Source organism: Parambassis ranga, chromosome 8 (genome assembly GCF_900634625.1).
Source record: "Parambassis ranga chromosome 8, fParRan2.1, whole genome shotgun sequence".
Classification (NCBI taxonomy): Eukaryota; Metazoa; Chordata; class Actinopteri; family Ambassidae; genus Parambassis; species Parambassis ranga.
The window spans coordinates 10,725,273-10,747,186 of NC_041029.1; the positions used below are offsets into that span (position 1 = coordinate 10,725,273).

At 42.1% G+C, this 21,914-nt stretch overlaps 1 protein-coding gene across 4 annotated transcripts; it reads right to left on the bottom strand.

Moving 5' to 3' along the window:
• Positions 1–1,252: 1,252 nt before the first annotated feature.
• Positions 1,253–16,774, bottom strand: ppp1r1b (protein phosphatase 1, regulatory (inhibitor) subunit 1B). Of its 4 annotated transcripts, XM_028412857.1 has the most exons (6): positions 16,524–16,774; positions 16,328–16,452; positions 6,188–6,277; positions 5,207–5,282; positions 3,887–4,024; positions 1,253–2,807 (listed from the first exon to the last, which is right to left on the bottom strand). In XM_028412857.1, exons 2-6 carry the CDS (start codon positions 16,439–16,441, stop codon positions 2,635–2,637), a joined length of 591 nt encoding a protein of 196 aa, XP_028268658.1. In that variant the 5' UTR covers positions 16,442–16,452; positions 16,524–16,774; the 3' UTR covers positions 1,253–2,634. The 4 variants fall into 4 exon arrangements, with proteins under 4 accessions (XP_028268658.1, XP_028268659.1, XP_028268662.1 ...); XM_028412858.1 differs by having other exon boundaries at positions 6,194–6,277; positions 16,328–16,774; XM_028412861.1 differs by lacking the exon at positions 3,887–4,024 and having other exon boundaries at positions 6,194–6,277; positions 16,328–16,774.
• Positions 16,775–21,914: the final 5,140 nt, after the last annotated feature.

The window sequence follows — 21,914 nt, forward strand, 5'->3', positions numbered from 1 at the left end:
TTTAGTGCCACCCGGTGATCAAAGCGGGTAACTACAAGTCGGTCTGTTTGTTTAATTGTTTCGGGTGCAGGAAAATAAAATAAAAAATACTATTGAAGATGAAATCAAAACAAGTGGCACTAATTAAAAACATCTTATAAACATCCCAGTTATCTATACTACCGTTATAAACCTTACACACTTCCGATGAGAACATTCAAAATAAAGTGTTCAGTTTCTACAGAGCTGATACATGTTGTTGCAACGAGAATTCAGCTTAATAGCGAACAAATATTATGACTGCACCAATGGAAGGCCACAGATGCAAGTGAGTAAACTATATCGTACTTCCGGGTTCGTAAGGATTGACCGCTGGTTTTAATATTGCATGGATATTCATGTTTATATCCATAGCATAGACAAAAATAAGTCTAATGCATTACTAATGATACTATATGTGGACACTGATATTGATGTGATTGATTGAATCTATGCACAACTATTGTATTGTAGACTGTTAGACAGTGGTACCAATGGTACCCATCAGGCTGATGTAAGTTTTGAAATATACACATGGCTGGAGGACACAATAATAAATAAAATAAAATGCATATTTTGGTCTGAAAATCTGAAGACATGCACTAAAGCTTTATACTAAAATTGAATAAAGTAGCATACAGTACGCACACACACACTGTAGAGAGAGAAAAACTGTTTATTTTGATATCATATAGTTGCTCACTTTAAAACAACCACATCACATTGAGAAACAAGAGAATGGAAAATAAAAGAAAAATAAAGACAGAATAAGCATAAAAGTTCATACTTGTCTTTTGATGCCTGTTTCTTCTGACCTGGGAGACGAGGTAACATGGACAGAAAGCAAGGAAAGGACGGAGGACAGCGTCTTGTCCAGTTGTCCCACATTGCGTGCAGGTCAGAGGTTAACAAAGTTTTACCAAAGATTTATATACAAACTGCAGCTCACATGATGCAAAAAGCCAGATTTATTCATCCTGTGGCACAACTGGAAAATTTCTAATCATGTTTTTCTTCAGTTAAATTGCAAATTAAATCAGAGAGTCACATCTCTCATTGTTGTTGCTGACTGTGTGTGGAAAAAAAATAGCACAGAAACGTTGCACAATAACCATTTAGCTCAAATGTCAGTCACACAGTAACGGCAGTGCCATGGTTGTATAGGGTCACGGTGCTGCTACATGCAGGCCTGTTTGTGTATTTGGATAAAGAGGCAGTAAAAGCAGGACAGAGCTCAATTCTTTGTACACTTTGTTTAGAAAAATAGCTCTCACAACAGATCCATGACATACAAATCATGAGGGAACAATTAAAAAGATGGCATTATAAAAGTTAATATACAAAATGCAATCTGTGAGCATTCAGACATGAGGAGATTTGAAATTTAGGTTTTTTTGTTACCGGTTTGTCAGGTGAAGCTCAGATGTGGAGGCGTACTTGAAAAATTGGAGGTAGCTTTTCCCATTAAAGAATAATTTCAAACACACTCAAATCATGAAGTCTGTGTTAATGTCTGATTGGAACACATGGATTTCAAATAAAAAATACACATACTGGTGCTAAATATGACGTTATACATGGGTTATAAAGTGAAGCCAACATTCATCTTGTAGACTTTTTTAGAAGTTTGTGTTTTTACTCTTCAGGCTTTATTATTGATTTAATTTAAATAACGCTGAGAACGTTTCTACCTTTCATTCTTAAAGTTAAAATCCATAAAAATTCCAATTTGGGAACATAAAGTAAGTTTATTATGAGTGTGTAACGTAAACACTGAAGCTTCTATCAATGAAATTACAACATATTAAATAGTTTAACAGCATAAATGATTCTATAAAGTAGTAATTACAGCATGTGAATAATTTAAAGGTCTATAGCTGAAAAAATATCAATAATATCCAAACTTAATCAAATTTATTATGGATTAGAACTTTAAGTTGAGTTGAGTTGCAATTTAAATGTGTCATTCCTACTTCTTACCACAAGATGGCAGTGCACACAAAGGGCTAAAGATGCAGCAAATTAAAACAACAATGGAGGCCTCAAAATAAAAGTGAAACACACATAATAAAAGACTTTCAAGTGCTTTTATAAAGGTCAGAGACAGTGTTTGTTAAAATATAATGTTGGTATGTGTATGTTTATTGTGGCCATTCTAACCCCCTTCATAGAGGAACAGTTAGCTGTGTGCAGAAGCATTAAGATAGAGGGAGGTCTGTTCTGGCAGGGTTTTTGGTCAGCTTGACCTCAGCCCTTCTACTTTCATTATAAACAAAAGGGCCAAGTGGCGTCTGCAGTCTGCTCTGTCAGTTGATCATTCCTCACCTGCTCATAAGGGCTGACTAACACACAAACTCCCCCTCTGTCCTCTCTTTTAATCCCACTGGACCATTTAGAGGTGAAGTAGAACAGAAATCGTCGCTCACTCACATATTTGATTTCATGAAATTATCACTCGGTTGACCAACATCCCATCACAGACTCCACACACTCAGAGATCCACACACAACCACTCATTTCTTCATGTGTTTGGAGTTCTTCAGATTGTAACCATTTGACGAAACATCATCTCTCTCCTCACATCTTCCCCCTAAACGATTTTTCTTTATCACTCTCTCAGTTACACCCTCGACTGTTCTCCTCTGTTTTTGCCTCTTTTTTGACCCCCTCCTCATCTTCCTCCTCCTCGTCTTCCTCCTCTTCCTCCTGAGCTGTTTGGATCTGCTTGGCCGTCTCTCTCACGCTGGAAAGCTTGTCTGACTGTTCAGTAGTCGTTGTCTCTTGGTGATCTGAGGAGACAACAAAGTCAAAAAAAGCAGTGAAATACAGTCACTAGGTATGGTGTGCGTGATTTTAGTTTCTGTCTGAGTTACGCTGCTGTTATCAATCGGTATATTTTAACATGCTGTTTGGCTGCTTCGTGATTCAGCAGGCTGCCACAAAGGGATTTACTGAGAGAGGCTGTCATCTGGGCCAACAGAGCAATAATTCTGAATGAAATGTCACATAATGGAGATTATAAATCTATAATTTGCCATCATAAAACTAAGCCCAACATAACACACAGTGCATATAAACATGGATATATTTACACTGTATAGTTAAAGACAGAAAGTTTCCTTTTGTTTCATGGGAGGTTTTAAATCAAACAATCTTAACTTAGCTGCACTTTCTGACAGATTTGGGTAAAGAGACAGAAACATAATATAACACTGAGTCTGTCACTCAACACAAAGCTGCACCTGTGTTCATCCACAAGGAACAGCAGCACCATTCAGCCAGGAACAAACAGGTAGTTTATAATTTGTGTTACGGCACCTGCAGCTCTTTCTGCTCTTGATTGCTTTACTCTTTTAGTCATCTTAATTTGCCCAATATATACCTTATAAAACAATAACTAAGCTAATATAACTATAACTATACTTGGTGATATAAATAATCTGCAATCTGCAAAATGTATTTATGGATTCTGAGAGGTGGGTGTCAATATTCTTTATGGATGTCAGACAGAAAATTTGAATTTTGGGAGAAAAAAAAGACAAAATTCTTTTTAATGCTTTGTCTAATGTTATAGTTTTTAATCTTTGAAACTTCATTCATAAGATAAAAATTACTCTTGACATGTACATAAAATGTGATGAATATACAGGGATAACTGTGCACAAGAAAAGGTGGAATCTCGGCCATACACACAAACAGGAAGGGGGGAAAAATACATCACCTACACTGATTTTCATTCTGCTGATTCCTGATAAAAGACTTAGATTTCCATCACTAGCAAACTATCATGGTGCATTTTCCCTTAAAGAATACAAAAAAACTGTGTTGTCCTTATTCCCAGATGCTTGTCAGATAGCCTCCCTCTCACCATCAGCTTTGGTGGGAGATGCCTCCTCTCCCTCCTCTCCCTCACAGTGGTCCTCATCCTCCTCCCCTTCACAAGGGTCTTCCAAAGGAGGGTAGACACCTAGGTGCTGCATATGCGCCTCAGCCATCTTCTGTACAGCTACACACACAGGTAAACACAGCACACACACACACACACACACAGGGAGATGGGGCACACAAACACATGGACACAGACACAGGGATAGAGGGATATGTTGTTTTGGTTTTACCACGCTTCAACACTGTCAGTTTTTATGAAGCCTCACAGGGTTTTTATTTTTAATACATGCCAGGCAGAAAGGCAGGAAGCCAGTTAAACACATGCACCGACAGACAGACAGCTACAAGACGGTGGCACACACTGATTTTTATAGTAAAGCTTCCGCCCTGGTTGTCCCTCCTTTCTCTCACCCTGTTTTCCCATCTGTTTGTTTGTACCTGCCCTCCTCAGCGCGCTCTCTTGGCAACACTGACTCACTCCCTCTCCTATCTTTTGTGATTTTTATCTCAGCCCCCCCCCCTCCACCTCTATCTTAGTTTGTCTAGGTCACCTTGTCTTCTCTTTCATTCTTTCACACCCTCAGATACAAAGAGCAGGTCACTTTTTTTTGCTTAAGGTAGGTTACACAACCAGAAATGACACTGAGGTAGCTCTCTTCTCTCTCTCTCTCTCTCTCTCTCTGCATCTGAGCTGATAAAGGGCAGATTTCTGATACAGGAACGCGGCTTCCTGGTTCATTATATCATCGCTCGACAACCAGAGATCTCTAGCAAATGAAACTCTGCTATTTTTTCTTTAACGGCCGTGTGCATCATAATACATTTTCTGCCTTTACTTAAGTATTTCAATCAAGCCTATATGTGTGATCATTTGTGTGTGTGTGTGTGTGTGTGTGTGTATACCACAGCTGTATACACAACTGACTGTAATCCTGGATGATCCAGACTTTCCTAGACTCACACTCTGTGTCTCACAGCTGTCACTCTCTAATCTCCCTCTTTCTCCCTTACTCTCTCTGTCACACACCGCTGTAGAGTAAATAATAAAAGCAGAAACATGACTATACATATCATGAAGCGCATGCACAGAGAAAAGAAGATATCAAGAAGCTTTTTCCTGCACACCTACCCATCTGCACATGCATTTCTTTTCTTTGTTTTTTTTTTGTCTGCGATGCATCAAGGAAACAAGGAAATTGACTGCAGCGAAGCAAGGTAAAACAAAAAAAGGACTTAAACACAAGGATGAATCACAACACACACAACCACCACCTGTAGAATGAACGCAGCCTGGACTCACCTTTGAGTGATGGAGGCTGGTACACGTTTGGGTTAACACGTTTTGGTTTGAGGACTCCATTCTCTCCAACAACCCACTGTGAACACAAAGAGACAAGTGTAAAGTTTACCCTTAAAGTGGCAACACAGCCCATCATCATGAATAACACACAATAAGAGGCCAATATGACGGTGCCTGTGTGTAAATAGTGCCTGTTAAATGTGACTCTGAGCCTGAGAGATGTGTCGAAAACTGCAATTCCCTCTGCAGCCACTGGGGGCTGGCTCCAAAAGTGAGTCGATCCAGAACCCTAAGGGTGATGTCATGGATGTTTCCTCTATAGCTATGCTTACTGTATTTTCCAGAGTGATCTATGGCTGGGACAGTCACAGATGGAAAACTTTTGAAAAGCGAACACACAATCTTTAACACTGGACCATAGGGGCACTTCATGGCTAAAGAGATTTACCAGTGACAAATGCCCCTTTGTTCCCACCCCTACAGTACTATATTTTAAATACGGTTACACAATAGGTAACTAATGACAGCATCAGGGAGAATCTATGGAGATGTTCCAGGAGCCTACAAATCAGTTCTTTGTGCATCATTGAAAGAAGAGCAAAGGGGAAAATATCTTGGGTGTTTCTTTCTATTACTGCGATAGTATGTTCAAGTGGACACGTTTGGCTGTTCTGAAATGTCAGTATTTTTCCATGTGAATGTTTTGTCAAGCTTCCATATTAGTCTTCAGGATCTTTAATCTTTATACAGTATTTTGTGAAGATTTCAAGAGCTATACTCTTTCAACTAGTTTGAACCATGGCTGTTACACAACAGGAGCTTGTGACATCATTGTGGGGTCAACAATGGTAAAACAAAAAAAAAACTATTTCGGGTCAAATAGCTATTAAATTAAAGGGATAATAATGAGAACGCACTTCAGAAATTGAGGAGGAAGGAGGAGACACAGACACCTAGTAAATAAAATTAGTGTGACTTCACCTTTACCTGATGGGTGGACTGATCATCTTCAGGAGATGTCTGGTCGGCTACCCTAAACAGCGTGGCAGGTGTGGGCCTCCTGCGTCGGATCTGTAAACAAACACAAACATAAAGGGCACCCATAAATATGTGAATAATTAAAGTGGCTAACACTGTATTATTAATAATGCTCAGCAGCACAAAGCCATATCAATCAAATGGAAATTGTTGACAGTTCAGGGTGGTGAAGGGCACGCCGGGCCCTCGCTGACTTCATTAGTGCTGCTTCCGATGGGTCGACAGCCAACAGCAAGTAACAGCGCTCAATACTGGTCGGGTCAAAGCAAACAAGCCACAGTCAGTGGAGCAGAGATTACATCTGAAACTTTCTGATATTACAGACAGCACACAGAGGCCCCTATAGTGTAGAACAGGAGCTTATCCACCATGAAAGGTTTTTGGCTTACTTGAAATAAATGACCTCCGCATGTCTACGTGCACCATGTTTGCTAATATACATCCTCACAAACAGAGACTCTATGGAAAAGGGAGTAAATGGACCACAGCAACAAACCCAGACACTCCCATCCACTTTCTAATCTCCATCTCCAACCCCACACACTGCTCCCTGGAGGCCCAGAGCAGAACCACTGCCAGACAGACTGCAGGCCTGCACTACACCTCTGTGCACAGCAAGCTCTCTGTCCTAGGGAACAAATACCCAGCTGTGCCCACATGGTATCAGGGCCTGCCTGTAAGATTGAGTTGTATAAGGAACACTGTACACGTAAAAAGGAAGCCGTAGTGTTTACAGCTCGCTAACACAACACACAGCGTGTTACATGTGGCAGAATCTGTGTATTTGGATGCAATTAGAGTGTTTAGAGATTAAGGAGTTATCCAGTTTGGGGACTTGAGGTTTGTTTCTCTGCTTTGTGTGGATTATGTGATCCTGTTTGCTTAAAGACATGGCCTAGCAGCCAAGGGTGAAGCCAGGACGGGAGTCAGTGCCTTTAAGTCTGAGTACTGGGAGGTGTTGTCAGGAAGACAGCTCTGAGCCATGAAGCAATGTATCTATCCCTCACCTTTGGTCATGAGCTTTGGTAATAAGGTCACAGGCAACCTTGGTAGAGTGGTTGGTCTTAGCTATAAAGGACACATGGTCATATTTTATGACACAGCAGGATGATTTAGTGTCAATGCTGGGTGATGCTTCAACTTAAAGCACCACCCTGCATGCTGAAAACTGATGCACTAAAGGAATCTAACCAATAGTTATGAACTAGTAACAATTTCTTTCCGGCCCCCAATCACCAATGGTTGTTGAAAAGTCTGTGGAAGACTTCCTGTATATTGTGATGTACTACTCATGTTGCCTAGCAACGTGCAAATGATATTCAGTCTGCAGTATTATTATTGTGAAATGAATACATTGTTCCTGGTACTGGAATACGTTGGACCATGGAGTATCCACCTGATGCACCCTTTCCAGGAAAATAAAGGACAAGTTTGAAGAAGCCTTTTTTGCACCATGATGACACAATTATTGTGCTTATATCTTATCTGTCCTGGGAAATGATAGAAAATGTTGCCAGGGATGCCTGGAGTGGGCGGCGCAGTGATGCAGTAGTTATCACTGTTGTCTCACAACAAGAAGGTCTGAATCTAGCAGGGGCGCGTCTGGCCCATGTGACCATGTACTGCAGGACAAAAGAGACTGGATGTATACTCTATATTTGGTCTTTATTTTGCTTTCACAGCAAAATTTGGTCACATTGAAGTTAATTGAAATTGATAAAATGCATGCATGTTACTTGAGGTGTATGTTTCTGATGGTTTACTGTAGAATATGTGTGAGGCATTCATAAAGAAAAAACACATGCAGAACTCATTGCCTTACCGTAACAACAGCTGACATCTGTAAAACTACCTTTTGGAAAAATGTTGGACTAAAATAAGGTACACTGAAAATACAAGCAGTGCAGTTAAGTAGATTTGGCAGGTCAAACAAACAAAGTATTGAAAAGCGTCCTCTGTAGAGCAAGCCAACCTTGGCCATGACATGAACCTGTGCGCTGCTGTTTACTGCACCACATAACATCATAGGAAGAGAGTTAAGTATCCAGGCTCTATTTTGCACAAAATGGCTTGTGTTGGTTTCCCTTCCGTCTTGTTAAGCGAGGTGTGCGTCATCACAGTGAGGCGCGTGTTGCCAAAGCAGAGGCTTGCTGAGCCGTGTGGTAGAAATCTGCCTCTGTCAGATTCGACAACACAGAGTAATCAAGCATGGATTTCACCCTTATTTATGACACCAGGCACACATTTTAATCTCATCATGCAGCTTCCAGCTTTCACATCTCCCATGGTCGTCTCCCTTTATCTGTCTCTCTTTCATTTCCATCTCCTTCCTCTATCCTGTTTACTTCCTTTTTCATTCCTTGACAGTGACATTATCCGCTCCTCAGTGTGCGTCATGACTAAAATCACATTATCATCCTTTTCCTTTTCTCATCTGATCCCTCTCTCTGTTCAGTGAACATCCACATAGGCTGCTTCTGTCCAACCCCCCCCCCCTTCTGACTCCCCCCCGTCACTCTCCCCTGGCAAGGTGTGGAGGCCTGGGGCTTCACAATGCTAAAGACCCCGCGGCCTCTGCCTGTGTGACACCTGCTACCAGCCTCGCAGGGCAGCCTGAGGTGGTTAACACAGGCACGCAAGACAAAGCAGACACCAGATGCTGCCTTGACCAAGCCCACGCCACAAGTCCTGCGGATTTAAAGCCATTAAACTGGGGAAACCTCTGGATTGTCCCTCTGCACACAGACTATTGGACTGATTTGTAGGTTATATTAAAGAGATTCCAGTGCCAATATAAAGTTCATCTTGTTTTTAAAGCAAAATGTCAAAGTTAGGTGGTCAATTGTGACTATTTTCTGCACTTTAAATAGTTAAAAAAACTGAATGTTTGGGTTTCAGTGACTAATTTTAAAACTACAAAACAGTGGATGAACACCCTATAAAAGTCTTCAGCTGATACACCTCTTTTTTTTAAATCTCAGCTACATTAGTCTGACTAAGGTTTTCCCTTTTTTGGACAAATATCTTCTCAGCAGCATACTTTTCCAAAGCAATGTTCTGGAACTGATACATTTATTTACTGTTTTTCCATCTGTGGAGTAAAAACCATGAAACAAAAGCAGAAAAATGAAACAGTTCTCTTAGAATAAGGTACCATTAAAAGATGATCACTGAGAAGGATTCTTAACGAAAGAGTGAAAACCTTTTATTTACACAGAGGTGCATTGAGATAAATGGAAATTGACTGGGAGGGATAATTGAGGTCAGTGAGAAGCATAATCTGATGATCTATTTACCTGCTTACATGCTGTGTGTGTGTGTGTTTGTGTCATCCTAATCTGGTCGTCAGCATAATCATCATGGCGGTGTCGTGAAATGTCAAGACGTGACGTCCTAAAGCAGGAAGTGACGGCACTCCACTGTAACAGTTTGTAATGTACACTGAACATCAAAACAATGAGGTTGATAAATGGATTCTTCATGCAGGTGCCTCTCTCTCTCTCTTATGTACACAAAGTGATGGTGGCAGTGCTAGTGTTTTTGTGTGAAACCGGTGATGCCAGATGACGTACACACAGACACACACACACATGCATAGTGATTCTAGTAATTTTCCAGCCTTAAAACCACCCCACTCTTGCAGTTACATAATATTGTATGCAACTTCCTCATTTAAGGCAACAGTGCGGCACAGCGTGTGAGATTACTCCAGCTACGCTTTATCCCTCCCTCCATCCCCTCCCTCCCTCCATCCCCTCCCTCCTGTTCTTCACTAAAACCTGCTGCCCCCAATCTCCCAAACCCTTTCCACCTCTGGCAGCGTTTGTTTTTGCACCATGATCAGTCGGGCTGCAGTGGACTTGCACCGAGGGGCTCTGAGCGGGCGGCTGCTGTGGCCTTTCAGAGGCTCCACAGGTGCACGCCTGCAGGCATCCCCGAGAGCCAGTCACCACCTCACTGGGTTTCACAAAGAAGCGTGGGTTGTAATAATAATAATAAAAAAGTAGCAGCCTGGGTGCAGATTGGCTGATATGGGTCTGCTCCCAAGAGACCATCCTCTAAGCCGGCACTCTCGTGGCCAGGCCTATAAAAAGCAGCTGCAGTAGGACAGCATAAACTAGATCTTGGAGGGTGGGGCAGGGCGGAGTGTGGGACTCTGGGGGTGTCTGTGTGATGAGACGGAAAGGAAACTCGGAAATTCTGCAGTGGTGCTAAGAGTCAGGGAATCTCGAAGGGCACAGAGCGAAACACACCTATCCCTGTTAGCTATCGTCCCTTGTGTCCAATAGCACTCTATTAAAGCAGGTCATCCTATCAAGCAGCATGTGTCAACTCTCTGTCAGAGAGGTGAGAGCATCACTCACATCCATATGAAACTCCGGCACTCTCTGATGTCAGAGCTGTAACCCAACTCCAGATGGATAGATATGGATTTGTGCAATATTGATTTGCTGGTATGGCATCTGCCCGCAAGCAGGCCAACCCATCACTCAGGAATAAGCACTGGTGTATGTATTGCAGACTGAAGCGAACACAGTGTATTATTGTCAGCCTGGAACTTCATGCAAATAATATATCTAATTAAAAAAAAACACAAATAAATGTAGGATTAAACTCAACCGATGGCAATAAAAGCAACCTGATACAGCCGCTGCTTCCATTTATTTTGATCTTTACCTCAGCTCTGTGTTGCAGGTGCTCTGCTGTCATTTTATTCCCTCTCTGAGTTTGTGATCTTTAGCTGGATTGAACCCTGAAGAGCAACTCAATTAAACAAAATCACGACATTCCCCCCAGGTGAGCCTTTTGAAATGTAGTGGCAGAACCCCACGCTGCGCTCTAAGTGCAATCTAGCAAGGAGTTCAATAATACAGTAAGGTGAAAAATGAGCCCTCTCACTATGAGGTGAATGATTTTTCCTGAATTTCCAAGCTACAAACAGTGGAACAATATTCTATTTTATCGTGATATGTCAGATGCATATATTGCAGGTTAAAAAGGGCAGTTTGCCTCTCTTAGCATCCCTCAGATCAGCATGAGAGGAGAGGGACCAGTGTCACTTGAACAGATATTATTACAATGTTAACACAAACATGTGTATCACAGCACAACACCCTCTGTTTTTATAGGTTAAAATATCACAGTTACACATACTGGTGCCTGTGTAACATTTCCATTTAAAACTGGTTGTGGGGGGGGGGGGGGTCTGATTTCATAAAAAGCACAGTTAATTGACACCCTCATCTCTGCCTGTGTGCTGTTTTGTTTGTGCATATTCATGTTGGAATTAGACTTTTTTTTCTTCTCTAGGTTCAAGAATCGGTCACACTGTTGTCTGGATTAACCCTATAATACCACGCCACCCTGCCCCTTTCTGAAAAACTGTTTTCATAAGCATGACAAGTAAACAACAAAAGAGCAATAATTAAATCTATCATGTGACAAACAGCTCTATCAGACACATTCAGGCCATATCCATTCATTGCTTACAGGCAGCGCTGGCAGTGAGCCTCAACAAGGCCTCACTTAGCAGCGCTCACAGTTTCAAAGAGGGTCAAGGACACACTGACTGCAGGTCTGTCAGATATGCACTTTGTGCTCATTCCTATTCATATACATGCTATCAGTAAATTCCCATAAGTCACCCAGACTGCTTCTCAACATTCAACACTTTCACAGAGACCTTTGGGCCCACTGCTGGCTAACTGAATAAACAGATGGGCTGCAGATAGCATCTGGAGGGGCTCTCCGATGACCCCCAAATAGGAAATATAATTACGCTGCACCCACTGGCAGGATGATATCATACCCAGACAACCCCTCACCCCACCCGACCCCACTCCTTCTCCTCTGTCTCACAGTCACCCACAGCATTTATGTAATTAGCCGCTGATAGCTGTTTGGCCTGTTGTTCAAGAGACTGTTGGAAGAAAAGCCTGATGAGTGACAGGAAGCCACCTGCCAGGCTGCAGTGCATGACAGAGGAGGGGTGCCAATCACTAGATTTCATGGAGACGATGGAATGTCAAACAGCAAGCTGAGATAATTCTGCATTTCTTGTTCTTTCACTCAGATTCTGCGGTGTGTCAGTGTGTAGCTAGCGAAGACCAGTTCCAGAGGTCAACAGGCAGACACGAGCAGAGGACAGGGTAGCTATAGTTACTCATCGGCAACGTCATACGCACCCACTGGTGAAACATGACAAAAAGGTTACTGTTGATAGTTGCAAAGCAGCTTCTAACTGTGACATTCTAAAATCACTTAGGGCAAAGATTTGTTGGAAGCACATCTAATTGTTGCAAATGCTGCACCCTCAGCAGGTTTTGGGCCATTTCCTTTCTTAACACATTGAAGATGACCCGGCGTGCCCTTGTGCAGGTCCATTAAAGTAGATAAACACTGCAACACTCCACAGCGCTCAAAATCAGAGATTACGCTCATCGATTACACTCATCGCACAATAACATCGTGCTATGTCTTCCCTGTGTTGATGAAACAGGGATTGAGACCAATCCCATTTGTTCTGAGGCACGCTTCAGCGCTCCTCTCAGTTTTCCCACATCAGCGAGAGCACTAAGCAGTGTGGGGGACTCCAGCTATGAGGAGCTGACCCTGAAAAGGAAATCAGGGAGAGCGCTACAGTGAACATACTGATGACATTTTGTGACAAGTCTGTTACACATTCAGCTCTGATCCTCCATTTTCCCCCCATTTCTGTCCCCGCTGCAGCCTTCTATCTAATCCTCTCCTCCGTCTCTAGACATTTGCTGCACACGACGGGGAAAATAACACCAACAGCCCACAAAGTTAGATCCCGATGTGGAAAGGCCTAGACGCTTAAAGTAGAGCAGACATTATGACATAATTTCAACACCGTGCACACTGTAATCAGGTGACAAATCACTTCTCCCATGCTCAATATTTATGTTCTTTTTTTTGAGCTGTTTACACATTACACATCCATGTGCACACAGGAGATGACAGATTGCGTGGTTGACATCGTCATGAACATAGCATGATATGTAAAAGCAAAAATGATTGAACAAGGCTTTTCAGCTGCACCGCTGACACACCATGGAAAAAAACAAATGAAAGGGAACTTTGTGAAGGCAGATACAAGCCATGAACACGTCGCTCCAAAGTCATTAACTAATCAAAACGCCTGGACTGTCAAAAACATGGAGGAACAAACACATACGTAACCCACAGAGGACAGAGTCCCATTGATTGTGTCCAAACTATAATTAAAATGTGCGGTTTCAGCATGGCAATGTTTAATAATGTCTCTGCCACTACAAATATCAACAACAAAATCATTTACATAAACACGTCATGGGACAAACTGAGTCAGCCCACTAACAGTGACATTCCTGACAGTCCACGCACAAGGAAAGATCACTGCACCATCGTGTCCAGTCCCAGCATGCTTTGTGCTATCCAACATGATGTTCTTTCTGGGAGTGCATGTTGACATTCCACCAGACCGCTAATGTTTACCCACAAACACTTGCTGAATCAAAGGTCACTGTTTGATGTTTAACCCAGAGACTGGATTGGGGAGGGGGAGAAAGAAGAGGACAGCTAGAAGGGGCAGTTGTGGTGGAGGATGAGGGATGTGGTAGGGAGTGGGTGGGGAAGGGAAACAGAATTTATGTCCTCCATAACCCCTTCAGATGAGAGTGATTGCAATGCCCTTCCCTGTCCTTCGATTTCAGCATTATCTTTTTCCTATCATGAGCTAACAAGAGTTGAGTCCACGGGGGATGCAGGGGTGCAGTGTCCCTGCACCATGACCCTAATCTCCATCCATTATGGACATTACCCTACATCACTCGCAACGGATTGGAGCATGTGGAGTGGCGTCAGGGATGGTAAACACAGCCATGTGCTTCCTTTGTCGTTGCTGGCAACAACGTTGATCCCGAAGATTATTAGGGAATAGTGACCTCAAAAGGGCGGCTCACCATAAAATCTAATTATTCATGTTTTTCCAGAGGCTTGTAGTGCTATTCATTTAACCAGATGTCAGCCATAGAAATATGTGTCTTATCTCACATCAAGTCACCATCTAGATGGATTGACAGCACTGCAAGCCAAACAGAATAAGAAGATGTTGTATAGCCATAAGCATTAAAGACACCAGGGATGGTGCTGGGATAAAGTGTCCAAATGTGAATGAAGTGACTGACTACAGAAAGCAAGTGATGGGGTTAAATAATTTGGCAAAATTAAAGACAATCTGCTTGCAAACAAAGGCAAATCTTGCAGCCTTGTAAAAATTTACAAACAGGTGAGATTATCTTACACCTCTGAGTCTGTTTTTCTCCCACAGTGTGAAATATCTCACCGAGTGGGAGGTATGGAAGCGTCTCTCATATCAACACCATCAAAGTGTGTTCACGCATCTCCAAACACACAGCAGCACCTATGTAAATAACCTTTCAACACAAGCAAAAGTGTCCATTAAAGTTGACCTTTTGCATGCCAACTGCGGGGCGACATAGTTGCGCAGCCCGTCTCCATAGCAACAACAGCCATGACAGTTCAGTCGATAGTGGTTTTTGGTGTTTAAATGCCACTGGATAAAAACAGAAAGGAGTTGACGGTTGTGTAACAAGTTCCAAAGTATGGTATAGTCATTAGCAATCACGGACTTGTCGGCGACAGCAATCACTGAGGGAGGGGAGTGAAATGAGAGTCGTTAACTGTTACCCCTGCCCACCCACACGTCCCTGGAGGATCCCATCCGCCCTGAGTAGATGCTATCTGCTTTTAAACACACATAAACACATCCTCTCCTGAATGCTTCTTCTGTTTCCAGCTCGCATTTGTTGCTTTGTTGTAACAATCAGCATTCATTCCTCTCTACATGCACAGTCTTGTAGCTATGTGGTTATATAAATATATATATATATATATATTTAGATAGTTTGTGCAGAAGCTTCTGTACACACTACCTATCAAAAAGTAAAGGGCATTGGCTGGGCTGCTGGAGCAAAGCCAACCAATGAGCCTAAAAATAGACGATCACTGCTTGACCATACGGTGATTGAGTAATAACGTCCGCCTCAATGCAGAGGGAAATGAGAAAATCTTTCATCAAAAAAAACTCACAGCTCACATATGGTAGATTGACATCCTGTGGTTTCTTGGAAGAGATGATAAGAATAAGCGTGTGATGACGGGGCATGAGAGCTACAGAAAACAAGCAGGAGGAGGAGGAGGAGAGGTGTTTGTGTGCAAACATAAGTGGCAGTTGTAGAACATCTCCGTTTTAGCAAGGTGATTTGTGACCAAAATAATTTAGAATTTGGACCAATTAAGGTAAGAATATCGTGAGAAGCCTCGTTGAGAAACAAGGACAGCCCCTGAGGGAGCTGACCCCCGACAGGTAAACCCAGAGGTCAGGTCTGGCATCCTTCATTTAGTGTGTGTCTCTCTTTTGCTCTCCCGCCCCATCTCATCATCAATCTCTGGAGAACTGAGCCGCTGGCCTCGATCTTCCGCAACACCAAATGGTTTCTACTTTGTCCCACTTATCCCTGATCTAAAATAAGAGTCACCAGCAAAGAAAGACCAGACTTGTTCTGTCAAAAATGAGCATAAACCTTTCATATAAAGAAACGGTATGCTGAGTCAGTCATAAGATACATAAGCAGAACCAAAGGATTTTACTAATAAAAGGCTCAAGTTACAGATCAGAGTGGCAATTACCTAAAGACAAAGGGAAGTAATTATTAACACATAACAAAATGTCAAGGGTTGGTTGTTGCAGTTATAAAAGAGCTGACTGGCTTTAAAAGATGAGTTTTCTGTCATGTCACAGTGTTAGAAAGGTCAGGATGAGACAGCAGAGAGCTAATCTCATGAGGAAGCAGAGAGAGGGAAATGTCATCATAATTTCTCAACAATGTGACAGACAGAGACATCAAATCCAGAAACCTGTTCAGAGTGAACGAAAGCAGGTAGAAGGGCAGGTGATGCAGATTAGAGCTGGAGAAAATGGACCGTCAGGGTCAGGCAACACAAAAACAAGCTGAAAGTACACGTAGGAGTGATTCACACAGTCCACCGCCTGCTCACCATCTCCACTTGCCGAGGGTCCAGGTTGGTGGGCGCAGAGGCCGGCACAGCAAATTGGATCTTCTTCCTCTCCTTGGGCTCCCCTTCGACCTCGGTCGACACGGAGGGTTCCATGGTTCTGGATCCTAGACAGAGGGGGGGAGGGAGGTCAGACTCCCAGCGGAGAGGAAAGGAAGCTGCCGAAAATCTCTATAACCTCTCTGGAAGAACCTCCCACTGCTGGGTAGTCCCACTCCTGAAGTGTCTTCTCTGTCCTGCTACACTCCCTCACACCCTGACTCCTTCTCCCTTCTACTAGAAAAAAACACAAAAAAATAATCTTTTTTTCACCTCCTTCCTGTCTCCTTTTCAGATAATATTCCTACTGCTCTTTCCCCTCTTTTTTTGCACTCCCTTAAAACCTGTGCTGTAGGAGTGAATGAGGCATGTCCTTAGATCTGGCTGTGAGTGGAGAGAAGAGGGTGGGAGGGGAGGGGCCACAAGGAGAGGGAGGAGTCCAAATGAAGAGGGGAGGAGAGAAACAAGAGAGGTGGAGGAGGGGGGGGGGTCGTGTTTTTCTACCTATTTAAGCTGAGGTTGATTTGTAATCAGAAAAAAATAATCTCATCACATCAGCTGAGCCTCTTTTGGCCTCTATTTGTGAATGAGAGATTTATACTGAGAGAGAGAGGGCAAGGAGAGATAAACAAGAAGGGAGTGATGCGTGGCGTGTGAAGGGGGTTGAATGTACATGGGGATCGGACAGCTTAGCCACTGACATCACTAGATTTACGTGATGCTGTGACCAGTGATAGCCCCCTCACCGTGGCGTGGAGAAACACCAGGGCTGTCACGAGTAAATCAAAAATAAAGAGGACAGAAAATGAGGAATTAGAAGGTGTAGATTAGAGGGAGAGAGGAGGCAGATTGTTGATAGCGACATTAAGGGAAGAGAATGGTTTCACTGCTATTTCCAGGGCCTTGCTGTTATTTCGCTCACATGGCAGAGGGATTTGGACAGCGGAGAGCAGTGGATTTGGCCTGAGGGCAGAGTTGAGCTTTGGCATGGGCAGGAATGAAGGAGATAGCTGTAGCTGGTGGTGGAGGCGGCTAGAGGGGCTTAACAAAGAAGGTCAAGGTATATGGGACCTCATCTAAACATAATAAAGTGTGTTTATCCCGCCGGTTAGTGTGAGATTTTATTTATTCACTTTTTCTGTGTGGGGGTGGAGGAATATAAAGGCACTCCTGTCCACAGTGAAGCCAGCAGGTGGCCAATCATTATTGCATGTCTTTACATGAAGGCTGCGGTTTGACAGTAGACAAAATACAGACGGTCTAAGTCGTTTCTGAATGTTTCTAAACAATTTTTTTTTGAGTCACTTGCTGCTATTTGATTTCACTCCAAACAGGGTGGTTGCATAACTAGAAGTGTGTTAGGCAGAAATTGCGCAATCTTTCATGAGGAATTTGTAATAGGCTCTGTGTAAGAGACTGGCCTGCTGCAAGCCGCAGAGTTCCAGCATCTAATGAAACCACACTGAGTCATTTTTGATACGGAAGTAATAAAGAACAAGAGAATGTTTCACATTTCATTTAGGAAGAGTGAGCCAGGGAGAATCAGAATCATTAAGCAGATGTAACAAACATACAGGTGCTTTTGTTCTCATCATAACAAATAAGATACAGATTTGGGACTCAATGGGTCTCTGTGCAAATATGCTGAACATGTACTGGGTTTGAGGGCACTCCAATGAATTGTAATTACGGCAAAGAAATGATTAGCTGGTGTCAAATCAACACTGCAGTCATTAATACCACATACCAAGCTGATAATCTGCCAGGAAAGCCCCGCCCCCACCACCTTCTCTCTTCTCTCTCTGCATTACCTTGAGATCTACAGGGGAAATAGTTTTGGCGTTCACAGCTTTGTTTACATCTTGTTTTAATGCATTCTGTGCAGCCAGGCTGAAAACATTAGCAACAAGTGCACTGCAGTTCACTGACTGCATGCAGTCAGGGCGCAACTGAACCCATCTATTCCTTTGAGGCACCATATGCCAAGTACATCCCAAAAGTCTCTAAATGAGTTGTTTCATTGTCCCGTCTGGTTCAAAGTTTTTGGTCGGTTCCACCTCTGCTGCACCTGTAACCATGCTTGAAAAGTATATACAAGTATAAAAAATGTACAATCTATTGATGATCTATAAAGAAATCCTCCTCCCTTTAAAACTCTATAGAGCTCGTCTTTTTTCCAAATTTGACTTAAGATATATGAGGATATATTTGGAATAAAATCAATGGATTTCTTCTAAGCCTCCAAAAGGCCTTCAGAATGTCCCGTTCCCGATTTTATATTTTACTATTGGGCAGCCAACCTCAAATTATATGAAACAGGCTTTCACCATCTGGCTACACATGGAAATTGATTTAACAGTATCTACTTGATTTTCTCTTAGCTGAAGCTCCAATACTACATCACACTGCAGGCCAATTCACCTAAGGAATAGCAGCCAACGTTTGATCTACTGATTTCCACCCTTTAATGCGTCATATGCTTTACTTATGATGATATGATCTGGCATTTGTCTCTTAATGAGATACTAGAGGGTGAGAAACCAAGATACAAGTGGGCTGAGAGCATTTAATACACCTCAGCTAACCGCACCAACATGTTCTGGTCCCTTCCCCTTTGGTTGAAAATGACTTTACAGCATTTGCTGGCAAGGTGCCTGGGATGTAACCCCACCCTGCCAGGCAGTGTATGAAGAAAGCTTTGCATCTTGTAGCTTAGAAAGGTATGGAAAAAAAATCTTACTTCTCTTTTATTTCTTAATTATTATTTTTTTAATTTTCTTTCATTTCTTTATTTTATTTTTATTTTATTTTATTTTACATTTTTTGGCCTTGGTTCTTCTACATTTTTTACAATCCACATCCGTACAGTTAAGTTTCCACCACAGAATACAGTATACCATAATTGTATAGCAGAATTAGGGACAGTTAATCAGTTTCATCTCCAATGAGGAAAATCTAGAAGGACGAGCCAAGAAAAAAGTAGTAAACACAGACTGAACAAGCAAGTGAGATGCTGGCACAGCAGAGATAAACAGTCTGATCAGCTGTGATCTGAAATTTAAGATGAAGCATTTAATCCTCTAATACTGTACACTCATAATTTTCTGGCAATATAAAAAAGGATTTAGTGAGAAAACTTACTCCAAATGAAAATAAAGTGTGAAAAAACATGATTATATAAAAAAGAGAATGTAAATAAAACGATGGTAGTGAAAAAGAAGGAGTGAAGCAGTGTAATGCAAACATAAAAGCCCATTAGCACACTGACTGTTTTACTAAAAGCTGAGAATTGAGACATCATGCTGCATAACACACACACAGCTATAGCGGCTGGATTAGTGCACCAAAATATCAGATTTAGGGCAAAAGTAAATCAGTTTTTTTTTTTTTTTAATTCAGACGACACATTCTGTTCTTGGGTAAATCCAGCAATATTTACTCCTAGGGGAGTTTTGCTCTGCTCTGTCAACTCATCGTCTACAGTTGAGCAGTTATGTTTGATTAAAAGACGAAGAAGCAACACTATGTCAAAGCGAAACAGTGAAAATATATCAACACAAACAAGCATCCTCCTCCTCCTCTTCATCTTTGGCTGTATGGATTACTAGAGAGACAAATTGTCAGGTAAGCTTTCAAATCTATTACACAGACGTGTCAGAGCAGCCAGGCATTGTAAAAATCCCCGGGCCGTCTGTCATATCAACAAAATGACTGCACAGCACAGCGCTGACACAGTGACAAGTAGAACAAATTGCTCTAATTGGGATGTTTTTTTAACCACTTCATAGAAAAAGCTGTGTTTTGTGTATCACAACACTGATTTGTTAATATTTGATCTGTTATGTAACAAGTGCAACTCCACCTGCCGTGTGTGAGTGTGGGAGTATCTGTTCCTACTTCAGTCAGAGAGTATGTCTCTTACTTGTGATGTATTTACAGAAAACTTCCTTAGACATCTATATGCAGACCTGCATGTATCTGTGTATAACTTTACTGCACCTTCTCTGTGTTTATACGCTTTGTTTCCGACACATCACTAAATCACTCTTTTGGCAGATCCAAAGGAAAATAACCGTGAAGATAGATCATGCTTTCAGTCTGAGAACACAGCTTGATAATAAACTCCGGCAGCTACCAAGGACATGCTGTACAAAATGTGTGACATGTGTACTGTACAGTCACACACACACACACACACTGGAGACACTCCAAGTCAGCTCAAAAGACAGATTTGGAAAAAGTGTGTTATTCTATCTACTCCTAAACAGGGTGTCATGTGACAGGCAGCGGAGCAGGAGCTGACAAAAACCTCTCTGTTATGAAACTAATACACAGACCCCCACCCTCCCACAGATGATACCAAACCCTGTCTAATTGCATTCTGGGTAAGCAAAGTGAAATGTCTAATCTGACAAATATTATTGTTAGTGTCCCTTTTGGTAGAGCAGTAATAAGGCAATACATTCACAGAGGATTTCAGGGACAGACATTACTGTAAAAAGGTGAAATATTCCATTAGTGGGGATCACAGAGAGGCTTTGTGCCATCAGAGCAGGTGGTAAATCTGATGAGGGGGGGGGGGGGCACTGCCTGTCCGTCAACACCTCGCTCGACTCCTTGTTCATCATTGCTGGGGGCACCATCTACTGTTCTGCTGGTGTAATCACAGTTTGTTTAATGATTACTGAACTATTGAATTTTCTGTATTTTCTGGTTTTCTGCCATTTTTGGGGAACTTGGAATGTTAAACAGGTGGGAGAAGTTCAGTGCTAACAAAGTGTAGCCTACACACCATATACTGTATCCTACTCTTATTTTGACTATTTTTATTGGTAGTTTATTTTATAATGTATATAGTTTTTCTTATCTTATCTTATTTTTTGCTTTCTCTATCTGTGCTGTTGCAATAATGCTATTTCCCCATTGTGGGACAAATAAAGGTTTCTTAATCTTAATAAATTGGCAGTAGTAACAGTTACAAATAAACACCAGTAGGTGGCAGCATTTTGTCACTAATAAAAAAAGAAAAGGCTCACCCCATGGCGAGTAGAAAGGGCTTCCCCAAGGGGGGTTGAAATTGAAATTGAGGTGCTTATTTAGGATGAAAGCATGTCACCACTGAGGGACGCTGAATAGAACTGAATAGATGGATAAATTACTCTCAACAGGCTGCATCTGCCTGCAGACTGATATGCAATGAAAGACCAGAATAAAGTTCTCTGAGTCAGGATGAGGTAAGAATTTTTTTGTGGAGATTTTAGCAAGAGGAAATATGTGAGGGTAACTGTGTGTGTGGGTGTGAGAAGTAAAGTAGGGTGGTGGGGTGTTGGAGCTGTAGCAGGTGGAAGACATGGTGAAGGGAGAGACAGAGGAGGACATGGCAGTAGGGCAGTGATTTAATTAGCACCCTCTACCCCCTCCAGCCCTTCACTCATAGCATCAATAATGCATGGCCCCTTGTTTCCACTGCCATAATTAATCCTCTCTTACTATAATTAAAAGCCAAAAATCCCACAAGATGGTTCAGCTT

Bases quoted from the DNA above. Each gene is read 5' to 3' on its own strand.
- ppp1r1b (XM_028412857.1), bottom strand. From the start codon at position 16,441: ATGGAACCCTCCGTGTCGACCGAGGTCGAAGGGGAGCCCAAGGAGAGG. The intron at 5,283-6,187 runs GTGAAGTCACAC...TTGTGTTCACAG, and splicing joins AGTCCACCCATCAGGTAAAG to TGGGTTGTTGGAGAGAATGG. The intron at 2,808-3,886 runs GTGAGAGGGAGG...TTGTCTCCTCAG, and splicing joins ATCTCCCACCAAAGCTGATG to ATCACCAAGAGACAACGACT.